This window comes from Eleginops maclovinus, chromosome 18, assembly GCF_036324505.1.
Source record: "Eleginops maclovinus isolate JMC-PN-2008 ecotype Puerto Natales chromosome 18, JC_Emac_rtc_rv5, whole genome shotgun sequence".
Lineage (NCBI taxonomy): Eukaryota > Metazoa > Chordata > Actinopteri > Perciformes > Eleginopidae > Eleginops > Eleginops maclovinus.
Window position 1 is genome coordinate 22402511 of NC_086366.1, and position 16531 is coordinate 22419041.

Consider the following 16531-nt stretch of genomic DNA (forward strand, 5'->3'; position numbering starts at 1 on the left):
TGTTTTTTATTGTTCTAGCAGTACTTTTTTTTTTAACTTTACCTGCTCATTAAATCCCTATTAGTAATAATTATTTATCAAAATACTCATTGGGTTTATATTTTGTGAAACCATCAACAGGCAAGCCTAAATTATCTTGACTGTCGTGTTCAAGGTATCAATAATATGGTGATATTTGATTTTCTTCATATCGACCAGCCCTACTTTGTTGCATCTTGTGATTCCCCTTATAATGTTATTTGTAATTCATGTGCTTTTCCTGCTATGACAAGTCAAAAGGTTGTGTGTAAAATAAACCTACAAGTCTTTTATTGGTAGATGGAGTCAGGTGCTGTTGCATTATCCCCTTTTCCGCTTCGCCCAACTTTAACCAGAGTTGTCTTGAGTAATAACTCAAAACACCTGTGTGGCTCGAATGTAGCCATAGCAGTGTAAGTCTGCATACCCTTTGTTTGATTATCAGATAAAAAAAGTCAAAGGTTGATGCTCTTTTTCCCTAATTGTCTCAGAATAAATCACACACCTCAAATACGGTTGTAACATCTTATCTATAATAGTGAGTACTAGCCTTGATAACAAACGGTCTGAGTGAGCAATCTGTTGCACATTTTGTGTATTTGCAGTATTTGCTCTTCCAGAGAGATTGGTTGTCTTATTAGCCTCAGAAAAACAATCCTCCTTTTGGCCGCAGGGAACACACTGTTAATGTTCTGTTGTTTGCCCCAGTCATGGACATAAGATGAAGGAAAAACAATTTTGTCCTTGCATAAGTGACAGTTGGCTAATGAGCTCTTCCCTCCTCTCCTCCCAGAAACCATTAGCTTCAGGATTCTAAGAAGTGTTACAAAGTTAGCCTGCTCCACTCATCCGTTTGACATACACCAACTACATCTTGTTGTTTCAGTGCCATCGCTTGAACTAGCCTGTGATTAAACGTCTGCAGCTGTTAATGAATGTCCACTTTTAGTGAAAGTAAATACATGCAAGAGTCCGTATCTGAGGCTGCCACCATGTTGTTTTCCAGTAAATTATCAGTCCTTCAAATAATCAAATAGTCCAGTAAACCTTTGCGACGGCAGCCTAAGAGGCAAATAACTGTGTCTACTGTTGGCAAGTTCAATGAGTGACAAACCAGGATAATAACAATGTGAAAGGTGCCCTATTAAGATTTTTGGGGTGTGCACTGTCCTGTAGTGTGATTTATATAGGTTTTTGTGCATGTAAATGGTCTGCAAAGGCTACAATCCCAATGTTCCCTCCACAGGGAGTTATTCTCGCACACACAGCCCCCCTGCCTGAGACGCCTCCATTTGACTCCTGTTTACTTTAGTGTTTACTTCCGCAAGAAAGTGACATCAGTGTCTAACATTCACGATTCTTTTGGCAAGCGCTACAACATTGTATGTGATAGGCTAAGTGGCGGGAACTCTCTAACCGGCTGACGAATCACAAATGAGCCGGACAGCTAACCAATCAGATCAGACTGAGCTCTGGTTTCAGACAGAGGGTGAAAAGAGGTGCTGCAGCACAGGCAGTATGAGAGAAATAAAGAGCTTTTTGAACATTAAAGCATGGAGACATGTCCCAGTAGAGACACTAAATACAAATATGACAATGAGCATAACAGGGCCCCTTTAATCATAGAAGACATTTCAAATATATTCCCAGAATGCTTCGATATTATATGTTTGTTATGAAGTCTTTATCACAATAAAAAAGTGTTCTTATTGTGTTAAAAAGCTTTGCTGGCATGATTTTTTTTTAATGAGACAAATAGGATTAAGGTCATAACATAATATGCTAGCTGAAATCTTTTGTGTCTGTTTGCTAGATCCTCATTGTTACTTTAACTTTACCCAACCCAGCCATCTAATCATTTCTAAAGACTTTAAACATTTGCAATTATTTTGATTTTTTTGACAGTTTCTTTGCAATGAATACCGTAACAGATTGGTTTTCTCAGGGACAATCTGCATTAATTCATATAACTGTAACTGTAAGCTAATAGGCAATTGTTTAACTTTTGCCCCTTGAAAATAATGTTGAATCCATCATTTTGTTCTGAAATATTAGCTGGCGTTCACCTAATTAAACCTTTGGTTTAGTGTTGCAACCGTCTTAAATTTGCATCTCTGCCAGTAAAAAACAATTATGTCACATTTTTGGGTCGTGACATTGTCATGCCGTCAGTGTATAAAGTCCTTAATCCTAACAATCTCTAGGCTAATACTGTCACAAACATTTAACCATCCCTACATTGTTTACCTAATATTATGCATGTTTTGCGACATTATATGTTCCAATAGTCCTGAGAAACTGTGGGAATTGGATTCTGTCCAGTAAGATTGACTAGACTTCTCAAAAGTGCCACATTGATGAACTCAAACCAGATCTAAACCCTTGACAACCAGCACTAATTAAATGGGTCCATAACAGAACACAATCAATTCAATCTTACAGTCGTTCACATCCAGGTGAAGGTATCGACCCCTCTGACAGACCGCTGTGGATCATTTTACTCATTGTTTCATTGGTAGAGCGATAGCTGTAGGCAAATATATGGATGCAATTGCTCATCTCTCTGAAGGATGTGCTCAGTCAGAAGCTAAAAGACTATCAGAATCAGAATACCTTTAATCGTCCCACAGAGGGGACATTTTCATTATTACAGCAGAAAGAGCCAAAGACGGCTTAATATTACACCCAAGATACTAAAAAAATATATCACACAATTTACAAAATACACAAAAATAAAAGTATAGCAGCCAGATATGTATTATTAACACAACAAGGGGTGTTATAGTTGTTAGTGTTGTTATATGTGGGGGGTCTACCGGGGGCCATGATGGTTATAGTCTGAACGCTGCGGGAAGGAAAGAACCTGCGCTATCGCTCCGTGAGACACCGCGGGTGCAGCAGCCTGTTGCTGAAGGAGCTGCACAGTGCGGACAGGGTGTCCTAAAGAATGAAAAGGCAAAGTTACCCAGAGAGTTCCCTCTTACCTGAGATTTCCCATTGTTTGTATAGTATGGGATTGGAACCAATTTAGAAACCACACCTTCCACTAATTAAAACCTTATAGGTATTGGAAGTTAAGTGCAAATAGGATTTCTACAGCAATTAAGAATAACGCATTTACTTGGGTTGGAATGTGTTCTAGGTGGCTTTGTTAAAGGAGCAGTTTGTATTGGTGTAATCACAGAAACGGTAATGTTAAGATTATTTCCTAATGAAGGACTCTCAGTGATAGCGCTTTTGTACCTTTTGTCTCGGCGTGTTCTTATCTTACCTTATCAGAACTTTTTTTTACTCGTGGACAAGCAGTTCCTGGTGTGTGTGTGGGTGTCAGGAATGGCAACATGCGAGTTTGATCAGATCTGTGGGCTGATGGCATTCGTCCAACTGGACAACAACTTTGGCAGTAAAGTAGGATATTGATACCTCTCATCATGTACATTTCATTTCCCTTGGACTGTGAATACTGTTCTACATCTCCTAAATACATTTGCACTGACAACAAAATCAACTATTTACAGTTGAAATAGAGAGGGACCCCCCATACAAACTTGTAACGGTTCATTGAGTTCAATAATTCCGCTTCTGCCAGTTCTCATTACCGACTGACCCCAGAAGACGATTTGTATGCCCTCACCATTATTTCACTTGATGTGGGGGGTTTTGTTTTATTCATTGTAAATTGTCTCTTGTGTGTGCCGTACTGTATGTCAGTCTGCAGTTGTCTATCTGTAACATCGCTGCAACGTTCAATGAATATTCTGAACAATTTGGAGGCATTATAAATGGCAAGCCACTTTAATTTAATTACCTTCATAATAGCCCACTCTATTGAGGTGAATTTTCCCCTTTAGCAGGCCGATCTAGTTAATGGCAGATATACAGTGAAACAGAACCCATGGTGATGCTACGGATGCAGAATAATGCCAAAGGACACATCAGCAGAGCTTTCAATATAATTATGTCATCAAAGCTGCAACAAACATTCACAACTCGCATTAATAAGCATTCTTGTCGTTCAAATTCTGATTACATTTTGATAAGATCTCTGTATGCAAATAAGTAAGGCCATGCAGATGGACATGGAAAGCAATGCCATGTATGTGCGTCAATTAGATCTAAATCACCTTTTGCGCCTGAACAATGTCTAGTTTTGTTCTGGCGGCACTGATTTATTGGACCCATGTGAATTTGTGTTAGTGTTAAAGGCCAACCCGGAAGATAGCGTTGCAAAACGCAATGGGATTTTCCCATTGGAATATTGCAGAAAATAACATCTGTGGCAAACCTCGTTAATGATACTAACACGTTTTTGTTCAGCAGGCTAATCTCCACATAGTAAACGTAACTTTTTGAAGCCGAAATGGAATCACCAGCAGTAAAAAGGCTCCAATGCGTTTGGCCTGATGGCTTTAAGTCTTATTTTTTCGCTTTTTTTCATCGCACAGAAGCCCCGGACATTCTTGAAACGGGTATTTTCTGACGTATTTTGTGTCATGAAACAAAACTTGAAAATCTCTAATGCTTGTTTTAACCACAGGGAACTAAAGTTGGTAAAATGCTAACTCACTGCCTCGTTTAAGGACTCATTCTTGCAACACTCTATTTCTTATCGGCTTTGTCAATGCTTTCCTCGTTTTACATAACGTGTAATTTTGCTCATCCCACACAATAAACTTTGATGACGATGAAGCTCCCTTCCTCCGACACCGCCGTTATACAGGGGGAAAGTTTGAACTAAGTGATGCTGTAGTTGTACAATTAATTTCTTCCTGTTTATCAATTAGATCCAAACAAGGCAGAGGTGTCAGGCAGGTCCCGGATTAATTACTGCTGACAATTAATTCTACGGAGAGAAGGAACTTAGACAAGCGAACACCAGACTGACAGAGACTCTCTTCCCCAGAGACACAAGAGATTACAGCAGAAAGACTCATTCGGATGTTTCCAGGTTGCCATACTATTAATTGGAAGTCAGTGGTGCGGGGGTTTGAACAAGAGTGGCAGATATGTTATTAGTGGCTGTCACAATTTTAAAAAGACACTGCATAATTATTTATTTAATACGTTTATGTTATCAGGTGGTTGCCACACTATGGCTAAAATGTTTCCGTGAAGAAAAGCAAGTAAAAAAATAATTTGTTAGCATTGTCAGCTCTTGATTTTTGGGAGCAATCACAAATTCTTAAATGAACACCCATTTCAGCATTTCAGTTATTGTCTTCAATACTGTCAAAACAGGAGAAAAATAAGGTTTAAGCACAATCTGTTGCTAATTCATGGGTGGACACATTCACTTTCTCATTATAGTTTATAATAAAGACGTTGTGATGGGCATGACTGTCTGAGTGTTGGTATCTGCACTTCTGACTTCAGCCTATAGTAAAGCAAAGAAACCCGGATTACCAGAACGTGCAATAAAAAGATAAAATAAGATATATAAACAAAAGAAATTAAATGTATATGTCCAATAAACTTATAATAAAATAAATAAAATATTACATACAAATTATAATTCAAACTAAAAAACTACCATAACTCTAAATTCAATTTGTATCCTTTTTATAAAAATTACAAAAAGAAAAGTAATGAAGCACGGCCCTCTGGAGAAAAATAAACACGTATGAGAAGTAGTTATTTAATTGAATCTGGATTCGTTTGATTAAAAACAACACGATCATCGGCCCGACGCGATCCTCTACTGTTGTTGTGGTTGTGGTTGTGAGCAGAGTTGACGCCAAAATCAGCAACGTAAACGGTGAGGTCATGAGGCAGTACCAGTTGGGCTCTGGGCGGTGGAAACACAACTGGCGCTAAAAAGAAGATCCGGTTCGGAACCAGAAAAGCACAAGCATGGAGCTAGAATGGGAACTGGTTGGTGGGAAAGGGGCAGTATTCGAAGGTGCTGGAATCATGAGTATGTATATGACACTTTGATGTCTAGGTCAAGGTTATTATTGTAGTGTGTGTATAAGTGTATGTAATTATCTCTTAACGACTGTATAAGTGAGGCAGATTATCTTCACTGTGACCAAACGTTGGCTCCTTTGTGCCTTTGTGTGTAGGTGAAGCAGGTTATGGAGGAAGCGGTGACTAAGAAATTTGTCCACGAAGACAGCAGCCACATCATTGCTCTGTGCAGTAAGTACGCTTTTCTGTTACTCTCTGGATACACACACACACTGTCTCTTTCTCTTCCGCTCGCTGTCTTGCAGGCACACTTGTTGAACTCCTCAGCAGGTGACTGGGTGCTGCTACTCCGTCAAGGACACTGCTTGACGTCAGTGTGCCTCAGACTATGCTGCTGCATCAATGGAAAGTTAATAATCACAGTGGAGCTAATGGAAACCCATTTTAGAGACAAGCTGTACAAAACCCAGGCTTGCTAAGCCCTAGACACATCTATATTTCTGTGTGTATGTGTGTACTGGTCGTAGATAAAGGGGTTGCCCCTTCTGACCGGATGGTTGAGCAGGCAGTGATGTGTGACTCACAGCTTCCATGCTGGTCAAACAGCTGACTCTGCCTCTGGCATCAAAGTAGCCAAATGGTCAATTTGCCCTTTTCTGAACTTACATAAGCTATACCATGTGCACAATGCACACTATGGCAAAAATGCATTCTACTAAAAGGAAAGTAGTAAAATGAATGGTGCTCTCATAACAGTCAAAATGTTCTGCCTTGGCTACCTAACAGAAGTTGTTCAACCAGCCACAAATCATTTAACCAAAACTCTTTACAAACGAAAGTTAAACATCAGTTTTTTTAAATCAAATTAATAAATGTACCACTATACTAGTGGCATAAAGAAACCACCATTTATTTATTTGAGTTTATTGAGCTGTCAGTAAGAATTTGCTCCCGCTAACGCTTATCTCGCTAGCTAGCTAGCTATTAAACACGCCCATTGTTACCTCCCGGTGAGGGCACAGCAGCCATGTGCCATTTAAAACAACAATACACACAGAAAAATCACACTCAACTGTGCAAGCATTCACAGTGTACGACATGCAGCATATCAACGAGAGTATCTTTGTTGAGACACAGCCCAAATGTCTGTTTCAGAAACATCCACCTCTATTCCTTACCTGCCCTATCACCCGCGGTTAGCCCCAAATCAATCAATAAAGCTCAGTATCATCTTTGGGTCAGCGCCTCTCTGTGTACTGCCATGGTGATGTCAGCAGAGAGTCTGACTAGGTAAAACTCCAGCTACCTTTGAAAAACGTTATTATTAAACTAATACAGTTACTTCCTTAATATTTCTTAGAAGTAGGGAAGTTTAGCCGGAAATCCCTACTCTTCCATGCTAATCATAAATACCACACTATAAGAATTGCAATGATATTTGGCAAAAAACAAATGACTTCATTTTCTCTGCAAATGATAATACCATTGCAATGAAAGCTATATAAAGACACCAGGATCAATCAGATAGTACAAAATATCATCATTAATTTTATACCGTATAAATGATGACTCATCACTAAAAACGTTGCCTCTTTTACTCGTGTTAAATGTCAAAGAGAGAGTTTCTGTCTGCACATGCTGTATCTATTGTCAGCCTTTTGGCATCCTTGATTTCTTCTTCTTCGTCCTCTTCTTATTATAAGTCGGCATTAAGCTCTATTAACACCGGATTTCTATTGACTGCGGATTACCAGTGGTTATGAAAAGAGCATTGGAATGAGCCCTCCCTAAACCTTTGCCTTTTCGCTGAAACACTGAAATTAAATTCATTTTAAATTGCACTACCTACATATGTAGTGTGATCTGGGCCATCTGCGATTTCAGTCATTTTCCTGTTTAAAGTTCTTTCTTAGTCTGCAGAGGTTTGAGGGTCAATCAGTTATTAGTTACATGATGTTCCCACATAAAACTAATCCTGGTCGATCCCTTCCAATGCAGCACGTACTGTTAATGTAAAAGATGTAAGAACTACTGGAGATAGTTAATATTCCTAAAGTATGCTGCAATTCAAAGATGATAAAAGCCAGTTCTTTCCTTCTTCGTGTTCAGACAGGAGCATGTACATTGAATTGACCTCAAGGGGCAGCTGTGACTAGTTGCAATAAAAGAGGGACTGCTGTGTGAGCAGAGTTCATCCTTTCATCGAGAAACATCAGTAGATCAAATGTCTCTCTCCAGAACGGCCAGGATCACATTCTTCCCTGTCGCTGTTCAAGTAGTGGAGAAATACATGGTGTAAATCTAATTGTGTGTCTTAGTTTTAGCTCTTCAATATGACATTTGACACTGCTGCTGTTGAGCTAAGTGTGTGTTTCCTGGGTTAAGGCTGCCTTTCTTTTCTATTTAATCGCTTTATTAAAACAACTGGAAAATAAAACTTCATTGAACCATGTAGAAAATTGCCAAATCAAGTCAAAAATAGAATAAGAAAAATAAAAAGGTGGCTCACATGGACAGTAACAGATTTGACATTTTCTTAAACATTTGCACATGTTAAACATAATGTGGTCATTTTAGAAAATCCATTCAAACTCATATGAAACCTTCAATGTTTTATGCCCTCATATATAATGATACATTTTTAAGCCTTTCTTTGATGAAAGTATGAATTTGTTTGCTAAAACGTTGATGGCAGGTTTCTTATAACCTTAGTTCCTGGGTCATTGTCATCCTTCTGAATTTGCCAGTTTCAACAAATGTGACATGTGTCTATGTCTCTTTTAAATATAACATCACATGGCTAAAGTCACAGGACGCTGTATGAGCTACTAATACATTTGTGTGAGTGTCTGCTATCTGAGGATTAATATGCCCAATGCTATTCCCCTTAATCCTTCTAGATAGATAGATGAATAGATAGATATGACTTTTATTGATCCCAATTCAATGGGAAATTCTTTTGTTCCAGCAGCATTAGAAACATAGAGACAATACAAAATATACACAATAAGAAATAGTAAAATATAAGGATAAACAAAAAATTATTTACAAATCTAAAAAAAAGAACGGGAAGTAAGAATGATATATACATAGAATGATTAAACAGGATTAATAATAATTTAAATGATTGTGAATGTCCAGTGAGGTGTAAGTCCAGTGAAGCTATGAAGCAGAGAGTTCTCTGCCAGCCAGAGGAGATTTATTAAAAAGAGTAATGGCCGTGGGCAGGAATGTTTTCCTGTGTCTGTCCTTGTTGCAGCGGAGCTGTATTAGCCTGTTAGAGAAGGAGCTCCGTTGACTGACCAGCTGCAGGTGGAGAGGATGGGTGGTGTTATCCAAGATGGACAGCAGCCTGTTGAGTGTCCTCCTCTCCACCACAGCTTCAAAATTGTCCAGTTTGATGCCGATGACAGACCCAGCTTTCCTGATCAGTTTATTGATCCTGCTGGTGTCACCGTCTCTGATGCTGCTCCCCCAGCAGACCGCAGCGAAGAAGAGTGCACTGGCCACAATAGACTGGTAGAAGATCTCCAGCATCTTGCTGCACACGTTGAAGGATCTCAGCTTCCTCAGGAAATAGAGGCTGCTCATTCCCTTCTTGTACACAGCGTCAGTGTGGATCCTCCAGTTCAGTCCGGGTGTCTAGGTGCACTCCAAGGTACTTGTAGTCCTCCACAGCAGCCACATCCTCTCCCAGAATGCAAAGGGAGTGCGGAGACGTCCTCTTCCTCCTGAAGTCAATGACCATCTCTCTGGTCTTGGCCACATTCAGAAGCAGATGATTTCTTCCTGTCCACTCTACAAAATCACTCACCAGCCCTCTGTACTCCTCCTCCCGTCCATCCCTTATACACCCTACAACTGCAGAGTCATCAGAAAATTTCTGCAGATGGCATGACTCTGAGTTGTATTTAAAGTCAGAGGTGTACAAGGTGAACAGGAAAGGAGACAGTACAGTCCCCTGAGGGGCTCCAGTACTACCCACCACCACATCAGACAGCACACTGCCCAGCCGGACGAACTGTGGTCTGTCTGTGAGGTAGCTGGTAATCCAGGAGATGGTGGACGAGTTCACCCTCATAGCCTGCAGCTTGTCACTCAGAAGCCGAGGCTGGATCGTGTTGAAAGCACTGGAGAAATCAAAAAAGGTGATTCTCACAGTGCAACCCGATCCGTCCAGGTATGAGTGAGCACGCTGCAGCAGGTAAATAATAGCATCGTCCACCCCCAGGTGAGGCTGGTAGGCAAATTGCAAAGGCTCAAGAAATTGGGGCTTCTCTGTATTTCAGACAAAGTGCGGCACCTCCACTATAAAACCCAGACTTTTATCAACAAATTGAACCATTATGAAACCGTCTATAAACCTGTTAAGGCCTGTTGCGTTTCTTATGTGCAATATGTATAATGTTATTCATGTAGGGAAAGTGCTGAGTGATTGGAAAACACTTCATATTACCAAATCAAAGCCTGGCAGAAGTGTGTTTAGGCTCTGCCGTACAGACGTGAATCTTCTGCTTCCTTAATGATGGATAGCCTCGAAGGCACTGGGGCTTTTACTCAACATACATTGAACACTATTGGTTGAATTCTGTTATTGGATGATTGATTATATCTGGGAATGTGGTCGTCCCAATATACAAATTGCTCATTAAAGTAAATTCCTTCAATACAGTATGAAAAATGTTAGTTTGGTCGAGTCTGCCACTTTGATTGAAAAATGATTCACTTAGTGTTGCAGATATTTCTTATTGGTTCAATGTTGGCATGCCTTATCAGTTCCATCGTTTCTTAAGGATATTCCTAGTATGTAATGGATGTTCTATGAGAGTTCAGGGGAGCAGTCTTTAGTGTGAGGGGGCATCAAAAATCAGCTGACATTCTCAGATATTAACACAACTTTAACAGGTATTTAAACACCACACCTGTATTTCGAAAATACAGAAGTAGTGTTAATTTGATCTGCCAATCGTCTTTTGTAGTTTTTGTCACACATCGTAATGGTAAAAATACTAATTTGGATAGTTCACATAACATTTCCTTAACAGATTGTGCAAACGGATTAATGCGGAAGAAAGTGAGTAATGAAACATTATACAAAATAAATGGAAAAATACACTACCTTTTCTTATCTGGTATCGAAGGTATCCAAACATCAGTGGCACAAAATCTTTACTTCCTTGCCAAGTGACTCCACCTGGACCCCCGGATGCTGTTTTGTTATTATACTTGGAGCTAAATTTCCTCTCTGATGTTTCTATCGGGTTACTTTCATGAGACAAATGGCAGTGAGCCATCGGAAAAATCCTGCTGGATGGCAACAAGACCCTATCAAGGAAATGACATGCGGCCCTCTTGAACCTTCATTGTGTGCTTTGCTCCAATGTGCAATATGAACACTGTGAGTGTGCCAGCTGATGTATTCTGTCATCATCCCCTGTGGTCACTTATCTCCTGCCTCAGATTACTTACTTGCAGATGGATATTCACTTAATTTGTACCCATTGTCATCTGGAAAATAACAAAAAACAAACCAAAGCACAGCAAAATGGAAAGAAAAAAACCTAACAATATAAGCCACCACACCGTTACACCAAAATGTTGTTTTTTGCATCCCAAGGCCACAAAGATTTGCCGAAGGACTTTATGCCCTGACTCGCTTCTGTTTAGGTCTTAATCAATACAGCACAATGTTCATTTTGTTAATTAGGATCCCATTATGAGTAAGATAGATAAAGTACTGGATGCTTTACGGCATGGCTGCCTTGGGGTTGACTTGTAGCTAACAGTACTAGGCCCCGCCCCTTGTATCTCATTAGTTCCGACCACCAAGATGATGACTGGCTTCAAATCCCTTATAAACCTCAGTCAACCAACTGACGGGTCATTTTACTACATCCAGTTTTTATGTGGTGTCTATGTTGTATATACTCATATTGTCAATACAAATGATTGTGGAAATGCTTTCACCTGACTAATTGTGCCTGATCTTGGTTGTGTAATATTTCATCAAGACAGTTTGCATGCACCACAACCATAAAAATAGAGGCTTTTTTCAAGGAAAGGGCACTTAAAACTGCTAGACATTGGCTACAATCATCATCATTAATTCCTAACTCTGTAGACTCCACCTTTCAAATGTATTTTTTATTTGTGTAGCTTTATCTTATTGTATCCTATCTGTCGATTTTAATATCAATATGAATGGTAGCCTTGGAAATGCCACACAGTGTGTAGTTAAACCCCCCCCCCCATGTTAATGTGACGACATGAGGTCAAACCACACAATCTGATTGTCTCCCTTTTCGTCAGTCCAATAAAAGTCTGCAGGGTAACGTAGCCATGACATCACTGAATGCAGGACCCTCATCAGCCTCTACAGACAGGTGACCGCTTTGTACGGTAAAAGGTCAGATGCTAATGATATCCAGTGATGTCAGCGCAGGAATGAGTCACTGCTGTCCTACCTTTTACGATATCTTTTTGGAGCTATGTCCTATTTTTGAATATATACAGATAATGTATATTTAAACCTTAAACTTTATACATATCTCTCCAAAATATACTTGTGTAACAAAGACATAAAGAACTGTCGGCCCATTGCTGATGAGACTGGCCCAGTGTGATCTTCCTTGCAAGCCCACAGAGATAGCAAGTCAGACACAGTGATGATACAATTTCATGCTCAGATTATTTTGACTGAAGTTCCATAGAAATGACTCATCTTTAAATATTGAGGCTTACTGCAGGCCCCTTTGCAAAGACAATGGTTGGGCTTTAACAAAGTGGAAGCTACAAAGACGATGTTTTGTAGTGAATTGCTGATGACACACAACCATATCTGGTTTCACAACTTTAGGGAGCGGTAGAAGTGGCTTGAATTTTCCCTGTTGGAAAAATTGTTTTCAGATTTTTCATAAAATTCCACATGAATGCAATACAAATGCGGAATGTTTATATAAATATATATAAAAAGGAAAGTGAAACATATTGCATGTATCTAAGCCTTTTTGATCCACCCCGAAAGTTGTCTCTTTTATCTAACATTTCCTGTCTATATTCACACGACATAATGAAGGTTAAAGTGACAACAAAAACCTAGGTAAAGGTGTTTTGTGAAATCTACCTGTTATATCCAGTATACTACTCTCTCTAACACTTTGCCACAGCATTAGCATACACACCTTCCACTGAAGAGCAAGTGCAACACGTACATCACTTAAAAAGCTTTTGTTTTTTAACAATATCTCTTGTGGTTTTCTCACCTTGCCCCTTCCATGAGAGTTGTTGTTGATAATGTAACAGCAACATATAAAATACCAGGCCGTCCTTCTATAAAAAAACAAGCAAGTTGCCTAGTGCGGCCAAGGAAATGTTGGTGGCAGGACTGCAGATACAGATAGGAGGTTGAAGAATGTTGTTGGTAAGTCTTACTGCGTGGTTGGAATGATCTGTTGTATAACTGTGTCGATGTGTAGGAATCCATACCTTCCCCACCACTTTTAAACCGATCACATAACTCGCCCTCATTAGCCTCTTGGATTAGGCATTTGTTGTTATGGTATGATACATGTAATCTTATGTGTATTATAAAACATGGGCACAACGTGCATACAATGCTGTTCAGAGATACACAGCTTGGAAATAAACAGTGCATGTGTTATTAATAGAACACCTCAAATCACTGCCAGCAAAAATCATCATCGCCATGATTGGCTTTATTTTGTCTTTCTCAGGCTGAAAATGGAAATTCTAAAATGTTCTGCTAGGAAAAGAAAAGTGATGTATTATCACATTTTATCTTTATGAATGACTTCAACTAACTGCACTTTATTTATATTGGATATTATTGTTCCGAAAGAGAATCGATTAATAAAACATGATAGAAGATGTTTTAGTTTGGGATGCACAGCATTCTTAAAGTCATTCAATTGCCCCATCTTTATCAGTTGCAACATTAAAGTGATATGTATATTAATATCATGCGTTTTTATCCAATTGAATACGTTTTTCTCAAATGGGCAATTCTACTATATTTTCGAGGCTAATGCTTTTACCTGGAAAAAACATGCAGCACACATTTTTCAAGAATTTCACACTGTTGTGTGGCTGCTTTTACTGAAGCAAATCATTTTATTACTTATCGTAGCATCAAAATCATAAAGAAGAAAAGCAACTCAAAGAATATAACACAGGAGAAAGATCCAAAGTCCAGGCAAAAACGTCCTGTTTGGGCAATTTATTCCAGTGATCCAATGTCATACAGTTCAATGACAGTTTTGTCATATCTTGCCCTTTTTTCCTTTCCCGTGGCCTCCTTATGTCCTTCCCTGGTGAAAAAATGTTTTGCCCTTTCTGGTGCGCCAATCCCACCACCACTACCTCCGAAAAACACCTGATCACTAGGTGCCCGAAGCTGCCTTCAAAGTAAAAGCATAAATAATTACTTTAATCAACTAAAATAACATTAAATAACGATTCATTTCCCTACAAACTAACAAAAACAGCAGGACAATGAATGTTTAACCATTAAATAATATAAATGAATAGCGGCAACACTTATTTTATCACTGGGTGATGCAGGCATCTTCTGGCTGCCTGCTCTACCCACTGAGCTATACGACGGCCAATTTATGTAAATTTAACATAAAATGGAGTTCAAGCTATAGGTAAACTTCAAAACTACATAAACTGAACATTATCAAATTCCATGTAGCTTTTACTGTACATCTTTTTAGGTAAGCATTTCTACATAGCAGTAATGAGACAAGGAAAAAGAGGTGATAATTGATCCTATTGATTGAGGGTTAGAAGAAGGACGTGATTTGATTAACTGGAAAAATATGGAGGAGTTGAGCAGAAGTAAAGGAAAGATTGGTGAGTAAGAGAGGAAGGGATGGCCTGAAGCAGCTAATGGGCTCATTAGGACACTCGTGGTCATGTAATGACCTGCCACCCAATGGACATCCGGCTACACACTGCAGACTGATGAACAGACAGAAATAGAAAGAAATGTAGGAAAGAGTAACAGCGGACAGTAAGTGATATATTTAACCAATGGAAATAATGAAGGGGCATGTAACAAGGTCCACTTCATCCCATTTACTGTAGCTTTCAAATAGATTTAATTGGATATGTATTATGAAAGAAATGTCTGAAAATACATGGATGGGAGAAATATGCTATTAATCACAGCAATAATCAGATAATGGTGAATGTCATTGAATAATAGAACTCATGGATATCATTCAAACCTCAATATGGGGCTCAAACTTGTCCAATCAGTTGTATTTTCATTGTATATTCTTATATCAGCCCACTGTAACATCTGTTCTTCGAATAGCCTATTCAAGTTTTTTTTATAAATACTATACTATATTATAAATAGTATGTTATCTGGTAGCTGTTAAAAGACACCCAAAGGCACATGGTAAACATCAACAGAAACCACAGTTTCCACTAGGAATGGGTGTTTTTTGAGTGCAGTTTAGAAAGAAGGCGGTAAGGGAGAGTGTCCACAAATGGAGCTGTACAGGTATCATTACTTAGCACTTTAGGGTGGTTGACTATGCCAAAGGTCACCTGTTATGAACATGTTTCCTCCCTTTATTCATGATTTAAATTGTCCAGTTTAAATGGTATTTGTGGTTTGCCTTATGTCAGTATATTCAGATCTTTTTTGGCCAAACAAATGGCTATAGAAAAATAATCTGTACACCATTGCTAATGGGGAAGCCAAAATCTCTCTAAAGATCTAAAAGATAACCGACTTCATCACATTGCTGATTCCAAAAACAAGATGAATCAGGACATGTTTAACATACTCATAGAGTACATTCTAGTAAAGTAATTTACTGTTAGGGATGTCACATTCAGCTAATTAGTCCTAGTAAAAATCAACTATTCTCAATACCAACTTCATAGCACTGTACAAAAACCTAATAAATCCCATGTACTTCTTCTTAAACTCCTTTACTACAGTACAGTATTTATTCAAGTTTCACTTCAAAAACTACATTTGATAAGATTACATTTGAATGCAACACATGATGACTTTATATCTTAGCTGTGCACAATAATACATTTAAACCAATAGAGCTTGCAAGCATCACAATGTAACTCAATGAAACGTCCCTATACATTAGCTATTAGATCAGTTATCTAGCCAAGCAGGACGTTTTTTTTAAAGTAATGTCATGTTTTCAGAAATGTGGCTTTAACTTGGTACCAAAGTATCGGTTCTCATGACATCCCTATCCACTATTTAGCAGTGATAGTTGGTAGTTTCCCACTTTGTGCTTTTTGAAGCAAAGGGAATAACTAGTAAGATGATGTCTCTCTGACAGATCATTCCAAACCATAGAGTTACAGAACAGCGTCTGATGCACAGCCAAGGAAGAACATAATCTTAGGTAGGTGATAACCTGCAGTGCTGGTGACTGATACTGAGCAGAAAGCCAAAAGGCCACAGCGTGTCCAGACCGCTCAGCAGAGACACAGCAGTTTAGACTGGAGGAGCCATGCTCTGCACAATGCCTTTAGCTTGACTCAAATCACAGTGCAACAGCTGCGGCGGCTGGCCAGCATATAGAACACCTTTCAGCATACT

The 16531-nt window shown here is 39.0% G+C and overlaps 1 protein-coding gene across 1 annotated transcript in view; it reads left to right on the forward strand.

The window, feature by feature from the left end:
• Positions 1-16531, forward strand: part of sgsm2 (small G protein signaling modulator 2) — a 95529-nt gene that overhangs the window by 6182 nt on the left and 72816 nt on the right. The window contains 1 exon segment of the mRNA XM_063907948.1: positions 6081-6156. Within this exon segment, the coding sequence (XP_063764018.1) occupies positions 6081-6156 (76 nt within the window).